General features: G+C 35.9%; 1 protein-coding gene across 1 annotated transcript in view; it reads right to left on the reverse strand.

Moving 5' to 3' along the window:
• Positions 1-576: 576 nt before the first annotated feature.
• The window catches only part of KDM4C (lysine demethylase 4C), a 205,499-nt gene continuing 187,373 nt past the window's right edge, over positions 577-18,702 (reverse strand). Inside the window, exons 20-23 of the mRNA XM_083352535.1 lie at positions 17,652-17,822; positions 7,503-7,622; positions 3,269-3,361; positions 577-1,633 (exon numbers count right to left, since the gene is read on the reverse strand). Of these exons, the coding sequence (XP_083208661.1) occupies positions 1,457-1,633; positions 3,269-3,361; positions 7,503-7,622; positions 17,652-17,822 (561 nt within the window). The 3' untranslated portion in view covers positions 577-1,456. The remainder of the gene's footprint in view (positions 1,634-3,268; positions 3,362-7,502; positions 7,623-17,651; positions 17,823-18,702) is intronic.

Here is an 18,702-nt window from a genome sequence, read left to right on the forward strand (position 1 = left end):
ATAACAAAGTTTAATCTGATTTACAGAGATCACTTAGAGATGCTGTCAGAATTCAGTATCCTTGAACATCCTGGAGAACTTTCAATTTACTGTACTTAGTAATCCATTTGAATTGGTTAATCTAAATAATGTGAAAGTGATTCGTATAGTTAATTCAGCAATTGCTAAATTCTCTCTAATTAGGAGGAACATGGCTTCTTTGGTCCACCTATAAGAAGATGGTTGCAGGATATATATGGAAAGAAATAGGACTGAAAAACTGGTTAAAACAATTTTAAAACTTATTGCATGATAACAACAAGAAACTATTCTTTTCTGCTACTGTAACATTAGCAAAATGGTATCTTGGCACAGCCATTCGGGATGGTGAACTCTTGGGATCTTGTCATGTTGAATTTTGCTGATAAAATTATTTCTGTCTGTTCTGATTGTTTACTCCATACTGGGAGTTAAATTTGTAAGAGTAACTAGGCTGTCTAGTAATTATATAAGTTATTTGGAAAGATATAAAGACCAGCAATGTTTTGATTGCTCTCTAGAAGTTATAGAACACATATTGCAACTCTAATAAGCAAAGAGACATCATTTATTTATTTCAAACCCTATTACATTTGCAGACTATTATTTATAAAGGGAAGACAAAATTAATTTTCTATATTACATTAATTCAAAACTGGCCTGCTAAGCAAAGATATGTAAACTGTAATTTTATAAACACAATGAGGCATTTATTGTACAAATTGCTTTCTCTTTCCCCAAGAATATCTTGAAAAAAAAGTTTAAAAATAGATGCCAAAAATATCCCCCTTTAAATATACATGCCCATTCCATTCCTAAAGATATCATTCATTAAAAAGACCTGTCTTTTATTAATACCACCTCCCAAATCCCACGTTAACTGAAACCTAGCCAAAGAGTACTACTAGTAGTACTGTAAGTAGCAAAGGGATAAATAGTGTGAAAAGCCCTGTGCAAAGTGATGGTAGCACAGTACTTACAGATCGTAATGCTCTTTATACTTGCATTTGTTTTAGCGAATGCTGTAGGAAGCTAAAACTGATGGAAGTTGTACAAATCATTTGGGGACGAAGATTCCTATCTAGATAGGTAATTTTTAAGTATCAAGGAATTGAGGCAAAGCACTTACTGACTGCAGCTCTTACTCCTGCTAGTCAACACTTTTCCAAAACTGATGTTGATCAAAGCAAATTGATTCAAATGTTTAATAAAGTAAACCCACACTGGAGCCCTAGATCAACACATTTCAAAGGATTCCGAATACTTTGGAGAAAACTTCTCAATATACATTTATTTAATCCATTTAATCACTCGGTAGACGCCTGAATAAGAGAACATATCTTCAAACATTTTACATTTGTTTTTCTTTGCCCAGCAGGAAGTAAATTCATGCTCTTCATACCCCAAGAGAAAGTGAACTTGAACCCTTTCCTTTTTTTTATAGTCCTTTCTGGCACTTCTTTTGGAATGAGGCTTTCAGGAAACTGCGGTAGCCGGGGTCATCCACGTACTCATTCTTAAATCTGGAGCTCAATACCCGCTGCCTTTTCTTTGGTCCTTGGATAATATCGGCACCATAGAACGTATCTTCAAACCTCATATCAGAAGCTGTAGACTAAAAACAGAGACTGGGAATATATTTCACAATAGAAAGCCCCTCCTGACAGTTTTTCCCCCCTGCCTTCATATAAAACAAATCTATTTAATATAAATCCTATATACCTCTTAAAGGGTAAAACCTTTCAGATTTAATGGCCACAGTCTATCTTCACCCCAGAGTCAGCCATCATATGACACAGTCTAGGTCAGATATTGCAGATTTTTATATGCCGAAGGTATCTTTATCTAGAACAAATATGGGATATGAAGTGCTAACTGTATCTTATCCTAAGGTCTTCTGATGAACAGTTCTTGGATTCTTTTTATACTTACACATATACACAACATACACCTTCCTTCCTTCCTTCCTTCCTTCCTTCCTTCCTTCCTTCCTTCCTTCCTTCCTTCCTTCCTTCCTTCCTTCCTTCCTCTAAACAATTTATTTCTCTGTTCAAACGTTATCTTTCCCAAACTGGAAATATATTAGTTTCTTAGTTGTTGAAGCACGTAGATTAGAAATATCACCAATTAATGTAATTCCTATTTGATATCTTTCTTTCTGGGAATCTGCTCTCACAATTCCACTGTACACATGAATAAAAAGCTTTTTCAGAGTCTTCTGTTGCTTTGAAAATATTGCTGCTATATAGGAAATTATCTACTTTTATTATTATGAATATCTATGTAAGGTATGGATTTGCCTAAAAATCTACTAGATATGCACTTGCACAAAAATGCCACCATATTTTGTTCCTAAAAGAATACTTTGGCTGAGGTAACCTTCCCCAAAACATTGCTTTGCAGCAGAGATGGAATACAATTCAGCTATAGAAATGGATGAGAAGTTGTTTTGACAAATATAAGCAATCTACAAATTTGATCAATCCATCCACACCATTTTACAGAAAAATGACTGTAAAACCTGCATATTCATGTACCTTCTACTTTATACAAATACATATTTACACACATTTTCATGCCAAATTCATACATTGATATAGAAACAACTTGGCATCAAATATGTTGTTGGTAAAATGCATTGTTGAGAAAAGCAATCAAGCCAGTATGCCTACCCTTAGCTCTAGTTCAATGTATTGGAGGAGAACCAGAAAGTTGGAGAAGGTTGGACTATTGTTTTACAACAGGTGTAGGTAAGAAAAGACAGTTTATAACTGAGAGTTTAGCTGCAATTATATAAATTGGGGTTAGCTTTAATAAGAAGTATTGTATGGCAAGTTTGTTTGTGATTACAGAAGTGCCAACTTCCTTTTATTATTGTTTGCTTGGATATATTTCTAAGTACAGTAAATATCAGTAAATGCTTGCATGGTCAAGGGAAACTAAACTATATACTTGTACAAGACCTCAGGAATCTTGAGGCACATAATTTTATAATATAAATAAGCAATATAATTTCCACCATCACATTCTTCTTGGATTATTTTCCTCCTGCTTGCCTCAATGTGATAGGGAACATATATTTATAAACTGATGTTAATTTTGCTCTCTAACACTGGCAGACATTTAGGCAATAATATAAAAGTACTGAATCTTTATAAACATTTCTTAACATTATAATGTATGTCAAAGGTTTGCTTTGTGAAATTTTGTCCAGATTTGTAGCTCTAACACTTTCTTTGCAAATACTTACAAAACGGGCTCTCACTCTTTTGGGTAACTCTTCATCAAGAGTGTAAAGTTCTTCCCTTTTTGTTGCTATCTGTGAGCCATCTTCAAATTCTACCTGATAAAATAAATGAATTAATCAAATAATTATTAACTGTTATTTTCATGTGGCAGTATAACTAACTAAATATTTCAGCTGTTCGTATGTAGGGTATTATCCCCATGATGAAACAATCATGTAAAAAATACTATGAATACTATAGGGAAAGGAAATGTCAAGACATTAAAATTAAAGGCTTTTTAAAAAGTGCAATAAGCAGTTAAGAAAAAGGGATAACGTATTTTATTATTTCTAAATTGTGCCAAAATGCAGAATGATATTTGTAAGCTTCATGTAAAAGATTTATTTAATTTTCTCCATAATTTATCTGGGCACATCTTTTCACTTTTTTGGGCAACACAAATGCCACAATAACAAGAGTTGAAAGCAATATAAAAGGAAGCAAAATTTCTCTTTTTACTATCTCCTATAGCCCCCTTTTGCAGAGGCCAACCCTGGACCCCTGTATACTGGACAGTTATCATCTTATCTCCAACCTCTCCTTTGTAGAGAAAGTTGTTGAGAATGCGGTTGGATGCTAGTTGCTGAAAATCAATGCTAGTTGCTGAAAATCAAAATGGATTAGCTGGATGGGGTTTAGTTTCAGACCAGGGAAATAGTAGAGAGACAACACTGATTATGCTGGATTGTAACCCGTAGCAGAGTCAGGATGGAGGTGGTGCATCCACCCTCGTGCTCTTGACCTCTCAACAGCTTTTGTTACTGACAACTATGGTATCCTTCTGGATCAACTGTGGCTAGGAAACACTTTGATGCAGTGGCTCATCTCCCGCCTCAGTGGTCAGTTCCTGTCGGTGTTGACAGACGAGGAAAGGTAGCATCCATGGTTCTCACTCGAGGGATGCCTCAGGTACTACTTTCTTTTAGCATCTACATGAAACTGCTGTAGTCATCTGCTAGTTTGGGGTTCAGTGTGACCAGTAAGTAGATGTAAAGAGTAAGGAAGGTAGCCTTGACTAGATTAGACCAACCATATAATTATTGAGCCCCCAAAATGAGATAAAGATGCTAGACAACATATGAACAATGACTTTATACAACATTTGAATGGAAAATTTACTTAGCCTGCTTCTTTGTGCTTTTGTTTGTGCTTTTTTAGTTTATGAATGAAAGCACAGACATCTATAAAAGTTGGGAGGGAAGGATTTCCCGTCTTTAGATTGCCAAAGCCAAAAACTGGGAACATCTCTGAAACAAACAGCTGTTAAAAGGGGAAGTTTTAGTGAAGTGTTTTATCAAAGATAAGACTGTCGCTATAGGACTTTTCTTTAAGCTTATTAAAAGGGCCAGAATCTCGGCTCCTCCATTTTGTGAAAGCTCTCAAGCCTAGACTAAGGATCTCTTGTGATTCTAAGAAAGAATGTAATTCTGGGATACTTTCCAAGGGCCTTGAGTATGGTTTATTTCTAGCCAGAATGAACGAATATGTCCAAGTTGGCATGTCTATTCAGGTTTACAGAAAGAATAATATATAATGTTGAGTCACTTAGTGGATAACTAGAAGTTGGGCTAAGAGCAAAACACACAAGGAGATGTCTAGTCTGTCAGACCTCCCTAGGAGAGTGGGCAGAAAACATGTAAAACCACATAACATCTGACCCAAGGTCTTGGATCTCTATTCCAAAAAGACATTTGACCTAAATGTAGAAGCAGTGACTGGTAGTAGAGAATTTTCTTAGCACAACATCTTTAAATCCTGAGTAGTGGGGCTAGCAGGTGTCTGCATAAGAAAGCATATCTTAGCCGACTGTACTTTGCACATGGAAGTTTTCCATCACAAATGCCGAAGCACTCAAACAGTTATGCAGCATATTAAAACAGCTTGGTGCATTTTCCTCCAATTTTCCAAGTGATAAGCATTAATCTTTCTGTTTTCAAGGTTATGGAAGACTTATGTCAAAAGGAAGAAGGTATGAGTGACACTAAAGGAAATGCCAGTTAACAGAATCTGATGGAACATCTTTAAAATAGTCTGTTGAGAAGATGAAAAGCTTTATCATGCTTAGGTTTAGATCTAATCCAGTATGAACTTCTTTAGCAGCAAATGAAAAAGGGAATGTAGCTAGGTGTAGGGAATGCTAAATTGCTTGCCTGCTGCTGCTGCATTAGTTGTACCTTCCAAAAGTTCTAAATTATTTGATACCATTTTTAATAAACAGATGTGGTAATCTGTACCTCTACAATTATTTTGTATTCTTAGCCAAATTCATTTTTTAAAAAAGTTCAAAGATCCTATTAAATTAATTATATTTTATAAAAAAATTCAGATACAAAAAAATTCTACAGGAAAATGTAAATCCTATTCAAATTCACCTAAAGCATATATGAGAAGAATTCTTAAAATTATATTGACCAGCTCTGCTCCTAACCTCCATGTAATGTTAGCAGCCAACCTAATTTTTTTATTATTTAGTGTTGCATTTTGTCCCATCTTATATGCAACACAGTACACATAGGGATCTTCCATCCACACATCAACCTGAGGAAATGCAGCAAGCTGAGAAAAAGTGATTGTCATAAATTAAGCTTGATAATCAAGTCAGATTTGAAGCTGGTTCTCCTCAGCTGAAGCTCAATTTTGTAGGGTCTATACACTAGACTCCTGGTGACCATTTTGACTAGTCAAAGCACTTTTCTACACAAAAAATTCAGAAGTGATTTGCCATTGCCTTCTTTCCAGGGCTGAGAGAAAGTGACTGGCCCAAGGTCACCCAGCTGTAAGAATCTCCAACTTTCTAGCCTTGTAGGTTAACCAAAGTGGGTCTCTGGTAAATTACAATGTATTTCATTATATTCCCTCTGATTTCAGAGAAAATTATTAGATGGGCCTGTGATTTCCTGGAGTTATTTCAGAGTTATTAGAAGTTATTAGTAAACAACTCAGTTCTGAAAACTTAACATTATCTATAATTGACAAATCAGAAGCAACTACTAATCTGGAGGAAGTCATCTTGGTATACATTTTCAACTTTTCCATGTGCCACTGCTGTTACTTGAAAATAAATTGGAAAATAACTCCAAATTGTTGAGTTCTAATAACAAGCAACAGTTATTCAGCTGGGTTTAATATAGAGAATGTTAATATATTCCCAATGAGTCCAAATCTGAATTAGGATTTATTTGCAACTATAAACCACCAGGTTTGTCAATCACTGTCCATATTAATTGATATCAGCCTCAAGAGATTTACACACATAATAACATAAAACCACTAACACAATATTGTATCAGTTACATTTGCTATTTAGCTCTATTTGTCTTTGTTGTATTAGAACATAATTAATTAGTGGTTTAATTGGAATTTCTGTAAAGTATTTGATTAGTATACAGAAATTTAGTTGCTGTCATAAGCTCAAACATGCCAAAAGATTATATTAGAAAATGATAATGAGCTAACGTTTGGGCTTGTATTTTTTCCTACAAAATTTAACTCTCTACATTTCTGAAAGTCATGGCAGCCACGTCATTAAAGTTTGTTAAATATATTCTTTTTACTCCTATAGTATCTAGAATCTACACATTTTGAAAAATTACTTATAGGGGTTGCATAGATGTGTAAATAAGCCTTTCTTCAATATTTAACACTAAAATACTGGCTGTAATAAGATTATTACATAAATATAAAAATATAACTATACTAGTAGCAGTGTATATTATACACCATGTGTTGACTTTATAGCTGAATTCCATAACACTAACACATGGACAAAGTGATGAAAATTTAACAGAAATGGACAGGAGTTAGACAAAACTCCTCTGGATCTGCTTTAGAATGTTGGGCTGAATATCTGAATATTATATATTAGAATAAATTTCTATGACTTATTGATAAATAGTTTTGCATGAAGACTACCTTTCCTACCACTCTAAGCAAGGAACTGTGCTACTTTAAAAATAAATGAAGCTAGAAAATTCTTGCCATTGGACTGGAATATACAGAATTGCAAGTTTGAAATAACATCATAGTACAGCGTACTATTTCATAGAAGCAAAAGTTATGGGGTCATCTAGCTCAATCTGCTTCTCAGTAATTGGTTCTAGCTTCTTCAGAACTACAAAAACAAGATTAACAAAAATAGTTACTATTATTAAATAATCCCAAACATATGAGTATCTTGGAATAATAAATGAAACTTACGTTGTACATATATGCTACGTTGGTTCCAAGATATTTTGCACCATAAAGTTTTCCATCTGACCATTTCACTTGAACAACCTCTCCCTCTGCAGGTGGGCCAAGCTTCAGGCAGTCTCTGCTCTATTTGAAAAGAAAAAAAACATGTTCAATCAATAACTTAAAGGATAACTTGTGAAAAACACAGGAAATGAGAAACACAGAAATGAGAAGAGATTCTTGTTTTTATCATGGTCTTACACTCTTCTCTTCCTCTCTGAAAAAAATGTCTGCTACAAACAGCATATATGAAAAGTCTAAAGAGCACACACGCACATATTGGTGATTATGTGTGAAAATGTAATCAAATGCATAGATATTGTCATAGAAAGACTTGTCATGCACCACAGAAGACAAGGGAAGGGACTATGGCTACAGAGAAGATTTCTTCTTAAAGCTAACAAAATGTACTTGCTCAGCATCTACAAGAGAAGGTAGTATTGTTTCAGTTTGTGAAATATTTATACTCCCTATCTGTCTGTCTGTCTGTCTGTCTATCAAATATGTATAGCTGCCCATACAAATAAAGTGGCCTTGGGCAGCATACAACCATCAAATAAAACATCAAATGTAAAAACATCGAATATAAAAAATATAAACCCACATTAAAAGATATTATAAATATGCAAACTCTAGACGAAGAGCATAAAAAATGACTACCTCAGCAATAGAGCCACCTAAGCTCTGGGAACACTAGGCCTGATAACATAACCTGGTCTTGAGGGACTTCAGAATGTCAAAAGGGATAGAGCCAATTTAATCTCAGGGGAGGGGAGAAGAGAATGTTCCATAAGGTGGGTGCCACAAAGGAAAAGGCACTTCCCTTGGAACTTATCAAATGTAGGTCCCTAGCTGAAGGTACTCATAGCATATCTTCGCTGCCAGATTTAATGAGGTGCATCAGTCCCTTAGACAGTTCAGGAGTTTCCACAACCTTTCTGGTTTTGCAGACTGGCAAAGGGTAGAGAGGGGATGGTTCTGTGCGAGTGGCTAGCAAGCGCACATGTGCAGCTCCATTTGCACAAACACTGTGCATGCACACAGGCCGCTGACGGAAAAGGAGCACATGTATATACGCTCACCTGCTGCTCGTGCAAGTGGGGATGCACATGCCTACATGCTCGCCCACCATTTCCATGGCCCGGGTTTAAATAGCTCACGGCCCACTAGTGGGCTACGGCCCAGAGGTTGGCGACCCCTAGTCTAGGCCCATGCCATGAAGATTTAAACCGGCACTTTGAAGTAGACCCAGAACCAAACAGGCAACCAATGTGACTTGTGGAGCAGAGGTGTAACATGTGGTGTTCTAGGAATGCAAATAATTGCCCACGTTGCTACATTCTGTACCAGCTCAAACTTCGGGATACTCTTTAGGGTAGCCCCATGAAGACTATATTGCAGAACTCCAATCTGAAGGTGACTAGGACATAAGTGACTAAGCAGAGCCTGCCTGTCCAGGAACAGGTCAATTGGCATACAAGATGAAGCTGTGCAAAGGCCTTGGCCACAACTGTCACCAACTCATTGTGCAGGAGTTAGGAGGACTAGCAGATTGTGCAATGGGTGTGCCAGGACAGTTCAATCCTATTCAACACCATAGATGGCACAGAGCTGGAATCAATTAGAAGTCCAAAATCCAAACCTACTCAGTTATGCCAGAGTTCAACTGAAGCATGTTATTCCCCATCTAGATCCTCAAAGTCTCCAGTCACCAGATTAAGACATTCATGGCATGGCTTCATTTGCCAGGGGTAAAAATGTCCAATTGCATCATATGTTAATGGATATATAATGTCCATCGATGAGCTCACCCAGTGGCCTAATGTAGATGTTACAGAGGGGAGAGAGCACCAAATCTTGTGGCACTTCATATAGTAGGGCCTAGAGCAGAACATCTTCTCCCTCCCTAATCATTACTCACTGGAACTGACAGTGAAAGGAGGTGAACCAGCACAACACCATGCCACCCACACCCAATGAGTAATCCTCAAGAATACCATGGCCAATGGTACTGTAAGTTGCTGAGAAGCAGACAAGTATGGCTGCATTACCCTCACCTCACCTAGGCTAAAACATGACCAATGCTGTTTCCCTCCCATACCCAGGTCTTGACTAATCTTGACTTCATTCCAAGATGGAATCTTGACTAAAAAGGATCAAAATAATCTGCTTCCTCCAAGGCCCTCTGAAGTGTTGCGCAAACACCTTCACCCCCACCTTCTCTAAGAAAGGGAAATGAGATACTAGATGAAAATTGTGTAGCATGGGAGGGTGTGTGGGTGTCTGACAATGGTTTCTTGAGGAGAGGGTGAACCAAGGCCTCTTTAAGAGGTAAAGGAACAACTGGGAACAAATCTGAGCAACTATATCTGGTAGATGCTGTGCAAATTCTTCTGCATGCCCCCTGTAAAAGGTTCTCCATGCCCCCTTTACCCACCCAAGAGGGCACATGTGACCCAAAACAGGGCTGTGGAGTAGCGATATGCCAATGCAATAAAGGCAGAGAAGTACTGATATTAAATCTAACTTTTCATTATCTTGAACATGCTGTCAAAAGGGATTTGGAATCTTTTCGAAATGTTTAAAATCTGCTTCTGAATTTTATGAAGATAGATCTTTTGATTGAATCGTGCTTGTCTTCTATCTTCATATTTGTGGGGGGCACATATTGTGAAAATGTGTATGTCTGTGTAAACACAATCTGTATTTATCTGTAAGCATGTGTGAGTGTATGTTTCTGTGTATTCCAGATAAACAAGTCAACCATAGTTTTCAAAGTTATATAATTTCTTCTGCACTAGATATAACTAAGGGAAGATGAGGGGGAAAAAAGATTTACCATATAGTCTCCCTCAAAAAGAATGAGAAACTGCACAATCCTTCAGTTTAAAATCCCAGTGCTCTAGAGCAGTTTTTTCGGCTTTCATGAAATGTGGATTGTAGACACAGCGCTTAATTTGGCAGTGCATTATGAACCCACAGCTGCAGATCTCTTCGGATGTTCCCTCCTACTGTCTGAATCTTAATGCAGAGATTTCAGAATAGCTTCTTCACTCCAATGCTATAATGAACTTTGCTTTGCTTTTCCTCATTAACCTAGGCAGTCTCTCCCTCTCACACTCTTTGTTCCATTAGCGGATCCCCACCTATAACATGTGAGGAACTTCCTGATGAGTTGGAGACTGCAACTTTGCTTATTGATCCAATAGTGGCTGTAGGATTTTTTTTCACAGAGATATTAATGTCATAAAAAAAGAAGAAACCAAGATCTTGGTGGAGTGCAAGTAGTAGTGCATTGGCTATAGGCCTATTATGCCCATTCCCATCCTTATTTTACTCAGTTTGCACAGTCACAATTTGGTACCATGCTGTCAGATCTGGAGTTGATCTGAGGGAGCACAAATAAACTGTGGGGGAGAAGGTGCTCCATTAATCGTGGGATGTCCATTTCTGCCTTATGTCCTTTTGATGGATAGTAGCATTTTTTTTATTCTTCATTTTATTCCTGATTATCTCTACCGCTCTTAGTAGAGCAATCCATTAAGATCTCTAAATCACTATTGTTAAAAGGAAGCTCAGTTTCAAAAGGAAAATATCAGATACTACGGTAGGAACAAATGACAATACACTGCTATTCATTTCTTTGACAGAGCCCAAAGGCATCTGACCGGCCCCTGTTGAAAACAAAGTGCAGGACAAGACAGATCTTTAGTTGGAGGCATCAAGACAGTTACAGAATTATTTTTATCCCATTATGGACATTGGAGTTTTTCACTGTTATAAGAAACATTTTTAAAGGCCGGCAAAATGGCCTTACATTTTCTATGCACTATAAGAAAGTAGATGAAACCTGTGAAGCTAAATAGGGTTTTTGAAGATGATGATGATTATTGTTGTTGTTGTTGTTTTGCAAAAACTTTTGTTTTATTAGTTTTGCTCAATTGATATATTCTTGTAAGGGAACTCTTCCCATCTACCCCAATCCCATCCCCCTGGTCGTTCACAAAATTTGCAAACTATGCTAAATTTTAATTCCAGAAAACAATCAACATAGTTTGTAAATTTTGTGAAAGATTGCCAGAGAACAATTCCTTCTGAGTGGTTAAAATTACATGGAAACAAAATTGATCTCTTGAATATACTTTTGGACAGATCTGAATACTAACAGTATATCTGCCAGAAAGAAAAATCTACAAGCTATTCAAACATCATAACACGGAAACTGCTAGTTCAATATAAACCACTCATCTTAACATTTGGTTTTGAATGTAAATTTGAATGCATTATTTAATTTATATCCCATCTTATACAATTCAACGTGAAATAAATCAGTTTTTCTCAATTTGAGCAACTGTAAGATGTGTAGAGCTCCACACCCAGAATTTTGAGAGTTGAAGTTTATACATATTAATATTTTGGAAGTTCAGAAACACTAATATAAACAACCCTGCAAGATGGGCTGGACTGAGAGATTGGAAATTGCCAAAAGTCACCCAGCCAATTCTAATTCCAAAGGATGCACCGTAACTCATAGTCTCCCAATTTCTAGTCCACTAGCTTTAACTCTATAATGAATCAGCTCCCATATCAGTAAATCCATACAACTAACACTCTAAATACAAGTTGCTGTTTCAGTTTGTTCAGTATACATTCACCTGAAAGCTGTGTTTGAACTTTCCTAAAGAACAGGATTGATGCAATTGTTATTAAAAACTCAAACCCAACACATTTATTTCAGAAATAGGCTTATTGCAATTTATATACTCCTACTAGTAAAACCTCTATTACTATTAAGATTTGACTAAACAGGAAACTGGAAACCTGCACTGAGCAGGGCTTTAGATTTAATGGCTTAAATGGTGATTCCCAGCATGCATGTTCCCAGGGCTGGGGTTAATATGGATGTGATTTTTTTAATCAAGCATAGTGTATTATTTTTTGTACACTTTGCTGTTCTAGTTGTACTAGTACAAGCTCCCTGTTTTTGTGGGTTTTAATTGTTTTTCTCTTTTTATGGATTTTGTATGCCACCCAGAGTCTTTCAGAATAGGTGGCCCTATTAAATTGAATCTATTAAATCAAATTATAAATTATATACATTGCAGAAAAAAAACAGTAAATCAATATTTTTGAACCACTGTTGCTATATTTATACTGCCATCACATAATTCAAGAGCCTTGGTGGAGCAGTGGGCTAATGCCTCCTTAAGTAACACCAGCTGCCTGCAATTAGTGCAGGTTCGAGACCCACCAGGCTCAAGGTTGACTCAGCCTTCCATCCTTCCGAGGTAGGTAAAATGAGGACCCAGATTGTTGGGGGCAATAAGCTGACTTTGTAAAATGCCGCTTGGGGGAGGCTGAAAGCCCTAATAAGCAGGCATATACATAGAATGAAGGCTATTGCTAAGCACATTGATTTGTGCTTCTTAGATTGTAAGCCGCCCTGAGTCTTCGGAGAAGGGCGGGATATAAATGGGATTTTTAAAAAAAAATTATGCTGCTTAATGGGGGAGAAACAGTGACAGGAGAGAGAAAAATTAAAAGATAGTGGAGAATTCCAATCTTAAATAATTATTCCTTATCAATGTATTTTTAATATGAAAATGGTAACAATAAGAAAAGTAAATGCTAGCAGAACTAGAATAATTTAAGATACCATACCTTTTTAGATTAGTGGGCTCATCGGGAATTTTGAGAACACCAAACATTCTCAAGTGTTTTTGTCAAATACTACTGGAAGGCCTTGCCCATTTTCAAAATGGCTACCATGGACATAACACACAATTTTTTTTAGAATACAACCTGATACTGCCTCTAGATCCACGTACCCACTGTGCAACTTGCTCCCTTTTCTCAATGATTGATCCCATTTTTTAAGGTTACCATTCAGAGACACAAAGAGATACAGGTTTGTCTTAATTCTTTGCTGCCATTTAGTAGTTGTCCAAATCTTTGCAACTCAGATTTAGGACCTCTAAGCCAACCCATCATTTTTATTCACTTAGAAAGCTTATGTGATTACTTTGGGAGTCCTATACATTCTTTGAAATAAAAATGATTCCAGATAGTAACGTTTTGCAACACGTCAACTTCCTTAAAAAAAAGAAAGAAAAGAAAGACTGGACAAGTGGACAGAGAACTGGGTAGGTAAGATTGTCCAGGGGCATAAAGGCATCCTTGGAATAATGGATTACATGTGTGGGAATCCAACCTTAATGTCTTAATGAGAGCCAGTTTGGACTAATGGTTAAAGCACCAGATTAGAAACCAGGAGTGGTGATTTCTAGTCCCACCTTAACCATGAAAAACCATCTGGCTGACCATCTCTCAGCCCAAGTCATCTCTCAAATTGTTGTTGTTGTGGGAAAATAGGAGGAGGGAGGAATATTAGGTATGTTAGCTGCCTAATTAGTTAGTGTGTTAGTTATTTATAAAAAACAATAAAAGTGGGAAATCAATCAATCAACCAATTCTAGTAGTTGATGGGTACTTATTAAAAACTGAAGCATATGTCACCTTTTCCCCCATGCATATCAACAACAGTATTTGGAGATTTCTCTGTGTGTACCTAAAATGTATTCATAGATATTTATTTTTCACAGTATACCAATTGCTCTCTCGGCTATATTTTGTAAATTGCAGTTATAAAGTATAAAGTCACACATTTTTCAAAACCAACAAATATATATGTTTAGCTCTGAAAGAACGCCATGGAGCTGAGAACATTATTATGTTTAAACAATGTCTCAAGCTGTCTTGTTATTATACTGGCATTTCGTTAAATATATATTCACAACAGGTCCACAATTCCAATACAAAGGAAACTAAAGATAGCGATTTTGATGTTTCATGAAATGTAAATGTATTTCAAAAATGGAAAGTAGCCTTTACAAAAAATTCTTTGTTATATACTTTTGCTGTTACATATTTTCCATTTTTTTTTATGGCCGATGAGTTTAGAACCTTAAAAGATGAAGTTTAATCACTGCCATTCTCATCTCACTGAAGGATCTCTGGACTATTCTATTGAATGGATATGGTTTCATTAGGGTCAACATAATTCTGTTAAGGATTTTGTGTATTAATGTTGATTTTTTTAAAAAAAAAGAGAGAGAGAGAGAGGAAAAAGTATCCCTATATTTTCGTTCAGATAGGGTTTTTTTGCAGATAAGAAAATATCCATTTTGGAAAAGATTGACCAAATGAATCATACATGTATACATTAAAATTAATTTGCTGCTGTGGCTGATTTCTTTGTATTAGTACAACTAAGTCATGAGGTGATACATCTTTTATTAATGTTAAGAGCGCTACAACCAGCTAGATGAATTTAACTGAACAATGTTATATATTCAGGAGAACTGCATTGTTTAATGTAAGTATATTGGATATTTTTGAGATGAGACCAAACAAAAACACACAGGCTTTTAGAAAAATTCTCCTAGGATTCATGAAAATGCCAATTCATTCAAATAAGGTGTCAGAATCACAATTTTATAAACTGAAATAGTAACCTTCTGATACATATGCATGCACACACACACACACACACACACACACACACAGACACACACACAGGGGGGAGAGGGCGGGAGGGGGGCCTCTCTTTTACAAAAGTAAACTTCCTAACTGTGGATTTCTGTTCTAAGACTGTCCCAATTCCTTGACCGTTGGACCATGTACCAGGACCTATTCAATTTTCTGTAACTGCAAGGCTGACAAGGCAGAAGTGTGACAGAAAGCAAGATAGAAACATATTTTATTTGATTTTTATCCTGCCTTTATTTACTTTATAAGAAACTCAAGGCAGTGAGATATCTAACACTCCTTTCCCCTCCTATTTTCCCCACAACAACCATGTGAGGTAGTGTGACTGTCCCAAAGTCACCCGGCTATCTTTCATGACTAAGGTAGGACTAGAACTCACAGTCTCCTGATCAGCACCTTAACTACTACACCAGGCTGGTTCTATATTAGGCTGCTTCAACATTTGACATGGAAAGAAGACAATCCTCTGCATTAAAATACTTTTCCCCTTGTTCCCACAAACAAAAAATTAATAGACAAACAAAGTGGGGAAAAAGAAACCTAGGCAGATAGTCTAAGGTATCTGCCTTTACAAACTGAGACGTGTAGCTATTGGCTCAATAAATGTAAGTTCTCTAGGTAGTCTGTATGATTTCTTTTTCTGAACATAATGGTCTTGATGCCTAAACTGGTTCTTAACCAGTGTGTTGAATTTGAGATTGTATTAAAATATCATACAATAAACAAGCTTGATATACAGAAAAATTAAAATGCCAGTTATGATTATGGAGATGTTATGGTGGGTTTCAATTCAAAGAGAATCCTGAATGTATTTAATTTTAAAATAAACTGCTTTTAATTTGTTCGATTAAACCATATATTTATTTTAAGGGCAACATCAATATGATAAAATATTTAGAAATGAGTACCAATTTATTAATAATGTATTTAATAAAATAATAAGAACTCAGTCTACAAGAAGTTATTCATTTGAATCTGAGTTACTGGATTTTGAGATTATGGATTTAGTAATCAAATAACCCACAACAATACTACGGTTTAACTTCTCAGATATTGCTTCTTAAAATCACATTAAAATTGTCTTTGTAATTTTGATTTTCGTTGTTTTAGATTTTTTTAAAAAAATCACCACTTCCTGAATATTCATTTGAAATTTATAATCTAATCAACAAGGCCATCTCACGGTTTACACACTGTGTAGCACATTCCAGGTCATGAAAAGTATAGCAGCTACCTATTATGTTTAGTGGTATAGCTTAAGCCAAAATTTTCAGCCCACATATTTCTCCTGTTATTAATATAAAAACAAGGGCATTAAATAGTAACTATAAGCCTAAAAAAATTATTAATATTGAATTATTTCAACCAGCTTTCCCAACTATAGTTTTCCTCTTGTATTAATATTCACTCCAAATGCCTTCTAGGGAAAATATACTGCCTCACTTGTGTTCCTATAATCAAGGAATATAAAGTTTAATATCCTTAAACCTCTTTTTTCCCTAGCATTCTCATCAAAATATACACAAATAGGAAATAGTAGCTGGTCTCACATTAATGCAGTTGTGAACTAAACTGAAATTGTGCAGTAACCTGAACACATAAAAAGCATTTGGTATCTTTGTGAGCTAGCCGAACAGGAAAACAGATTAGAGAAATAGCTTCTTCAATAGCAGCAACACTGCTTTTGCACAACGTTTGATAAACAAGTCTTACCTGATATGCACATTGCATGGATTAGGAAAGCAGTTTTTTCAATCTTCTCAGTTACTGAAGCTACAGGTATATTATCTAATGAAAGCACCCAAAGATTTCTCCAAGGAATCTAAAAGTTCTTTGGTGTTTCCTTCAAACAATTATATGTTGTTCTTTAACTATCTGAGAAGCACTGAGGCATATCTAGACCTGATTACATTTTTTCTTAGCTCCAAATCACACTATCCCATTTGGATAGCAAGCAGTTTTTATTTTCTCCCACAGCTCAAGCTTTGATGCAGATGTAAACAAAAGACATACCACCCCAATAAGTAGTGCTGTTAACTTCTTGCTAAAATGTTGATGTAAGTATACTTATTGCAAAAGGCAAAAAAACAGTGCCATTTTGTTTATTCCAACTAAGCATCATTTGATAATACAGTTTACAAATACAATAATCAAACATGTAAACCCAATATCTTACTCGATTCATGTGAATCACGTTGCCTGTTATGTATTTTAACATTAAAGTTTTGGGTTAATTCATCAAGGAATTTTGTTATATTACCTCTCTGAGACACTACAACATGTAGAATTCCCACTCTAATATCTTTTATTAAAAGCATATTTCTTATTTAATTAAAAGACTTTGAAAGATTAGTTGCTATTCATTTGGAGAAATGGTAGCTACTAATTAGCACAAACAAGGTTGGGAAGCCCCTGAGAAAGTGATAATTTTCTGCTGCAAGAAATAACAAACATGAACAGAATATTAAGTTAATTATCTCTGTTGAAAGGTCAGAAAAAATAGTTCAATTTTTCTGATTTAACTTTAAAAAAAAAAGAATAAAAATTTCTAAAATAAATACTTACTACAATATCTTCAGGGAAGGTATCCAGACTGAAGGAACCATCATCAAATATAACTTCGTAGAAAACTTGAGATATAATTTCTATTACTCTGCAGCTGTAGTAGCGTGTGTTTCTGTGTTTTGCTATGACAGTTTGCCCAACTGAGACTGCTTTCTCAAAGGCTTTGGTTTTCTTTAAAAGATTAAAACAATATAATTAGTTCAAATACCATCTCTCTCTCTCTCTCTCTCTCTCTCTCTCTCTCTCTCTCTCTCTCTCTCTTCCTCTTCCTAAGTTTGTTTCACTGGATCCTAAAGAACTCTTACAAATTCTCAGATTGCCTCATCTAAGTCAGATCAAGACTTAAACTTGTAAAAAGCATACTTTATCTAAGTTACTTATAGGTTTCTCCATGGTATGTTTGGATCTAGCTCCTCAGTCCCACCTCTTCCACCACTGTATTCTGTGAAGCATTTTCACAGAGGATGGTCCAATTAATAATGCTGGATGAAGGAAGAGAGCCGAATCCATGCAACATTCAGCAAAGCTTCAATTTGTGGCTTGCTCTGAATTCCATTTGGCATTTGTGTTTCTGGAAATCCTCTTTTGTTTATAGTCTCCAACTATAGCACTAAATGCTCATCTGACTACAGCCATCAAATTATTATTTTTTACCTAAGAATCTCTTGGGAGGTCCTTTAAGCCAGAGGCATTTGCAAGAAGCAAGGGGTAATCAGAGTGACAAGGGCAACAGTGTGGCATTGTGATGCCAACTATGGTGCTTCTTCAGATGCATCCAATGTTACCCACCCATTTGAAAGAAGTAAAATTTGTGGCATTATAATGCTGTTCTCATTTTGACCAAATCAGCCAAATTTTCTGAGCACCTCCATCATATCCCATGGTTATATAGCTGAGAGTTTGAGTTGTAAAAAAAAAAAGAAAAAGAAAGGAGTCTCAACATAGCTGCGATATAATCAGCAGCTTAAATGAACTCTTAAGCATTTCATTAAACAATCTTCATTTCTTACCTCTTGACCTATGTAGTCTTGGCATTTTTCTATTCTAATAG

The sequence above is a fragment of the Vipera ursinii genome, assembly GCF_947247035.1.
Source record: "Vipera ursinii genome assembly, chromosome: 2".
Taxonomy (NCBI): Eukaryota; Metazoa; Chordata; class Lepidosauria; order Squamata; family Viperidae; genus Vipera; species Vipera ursinii.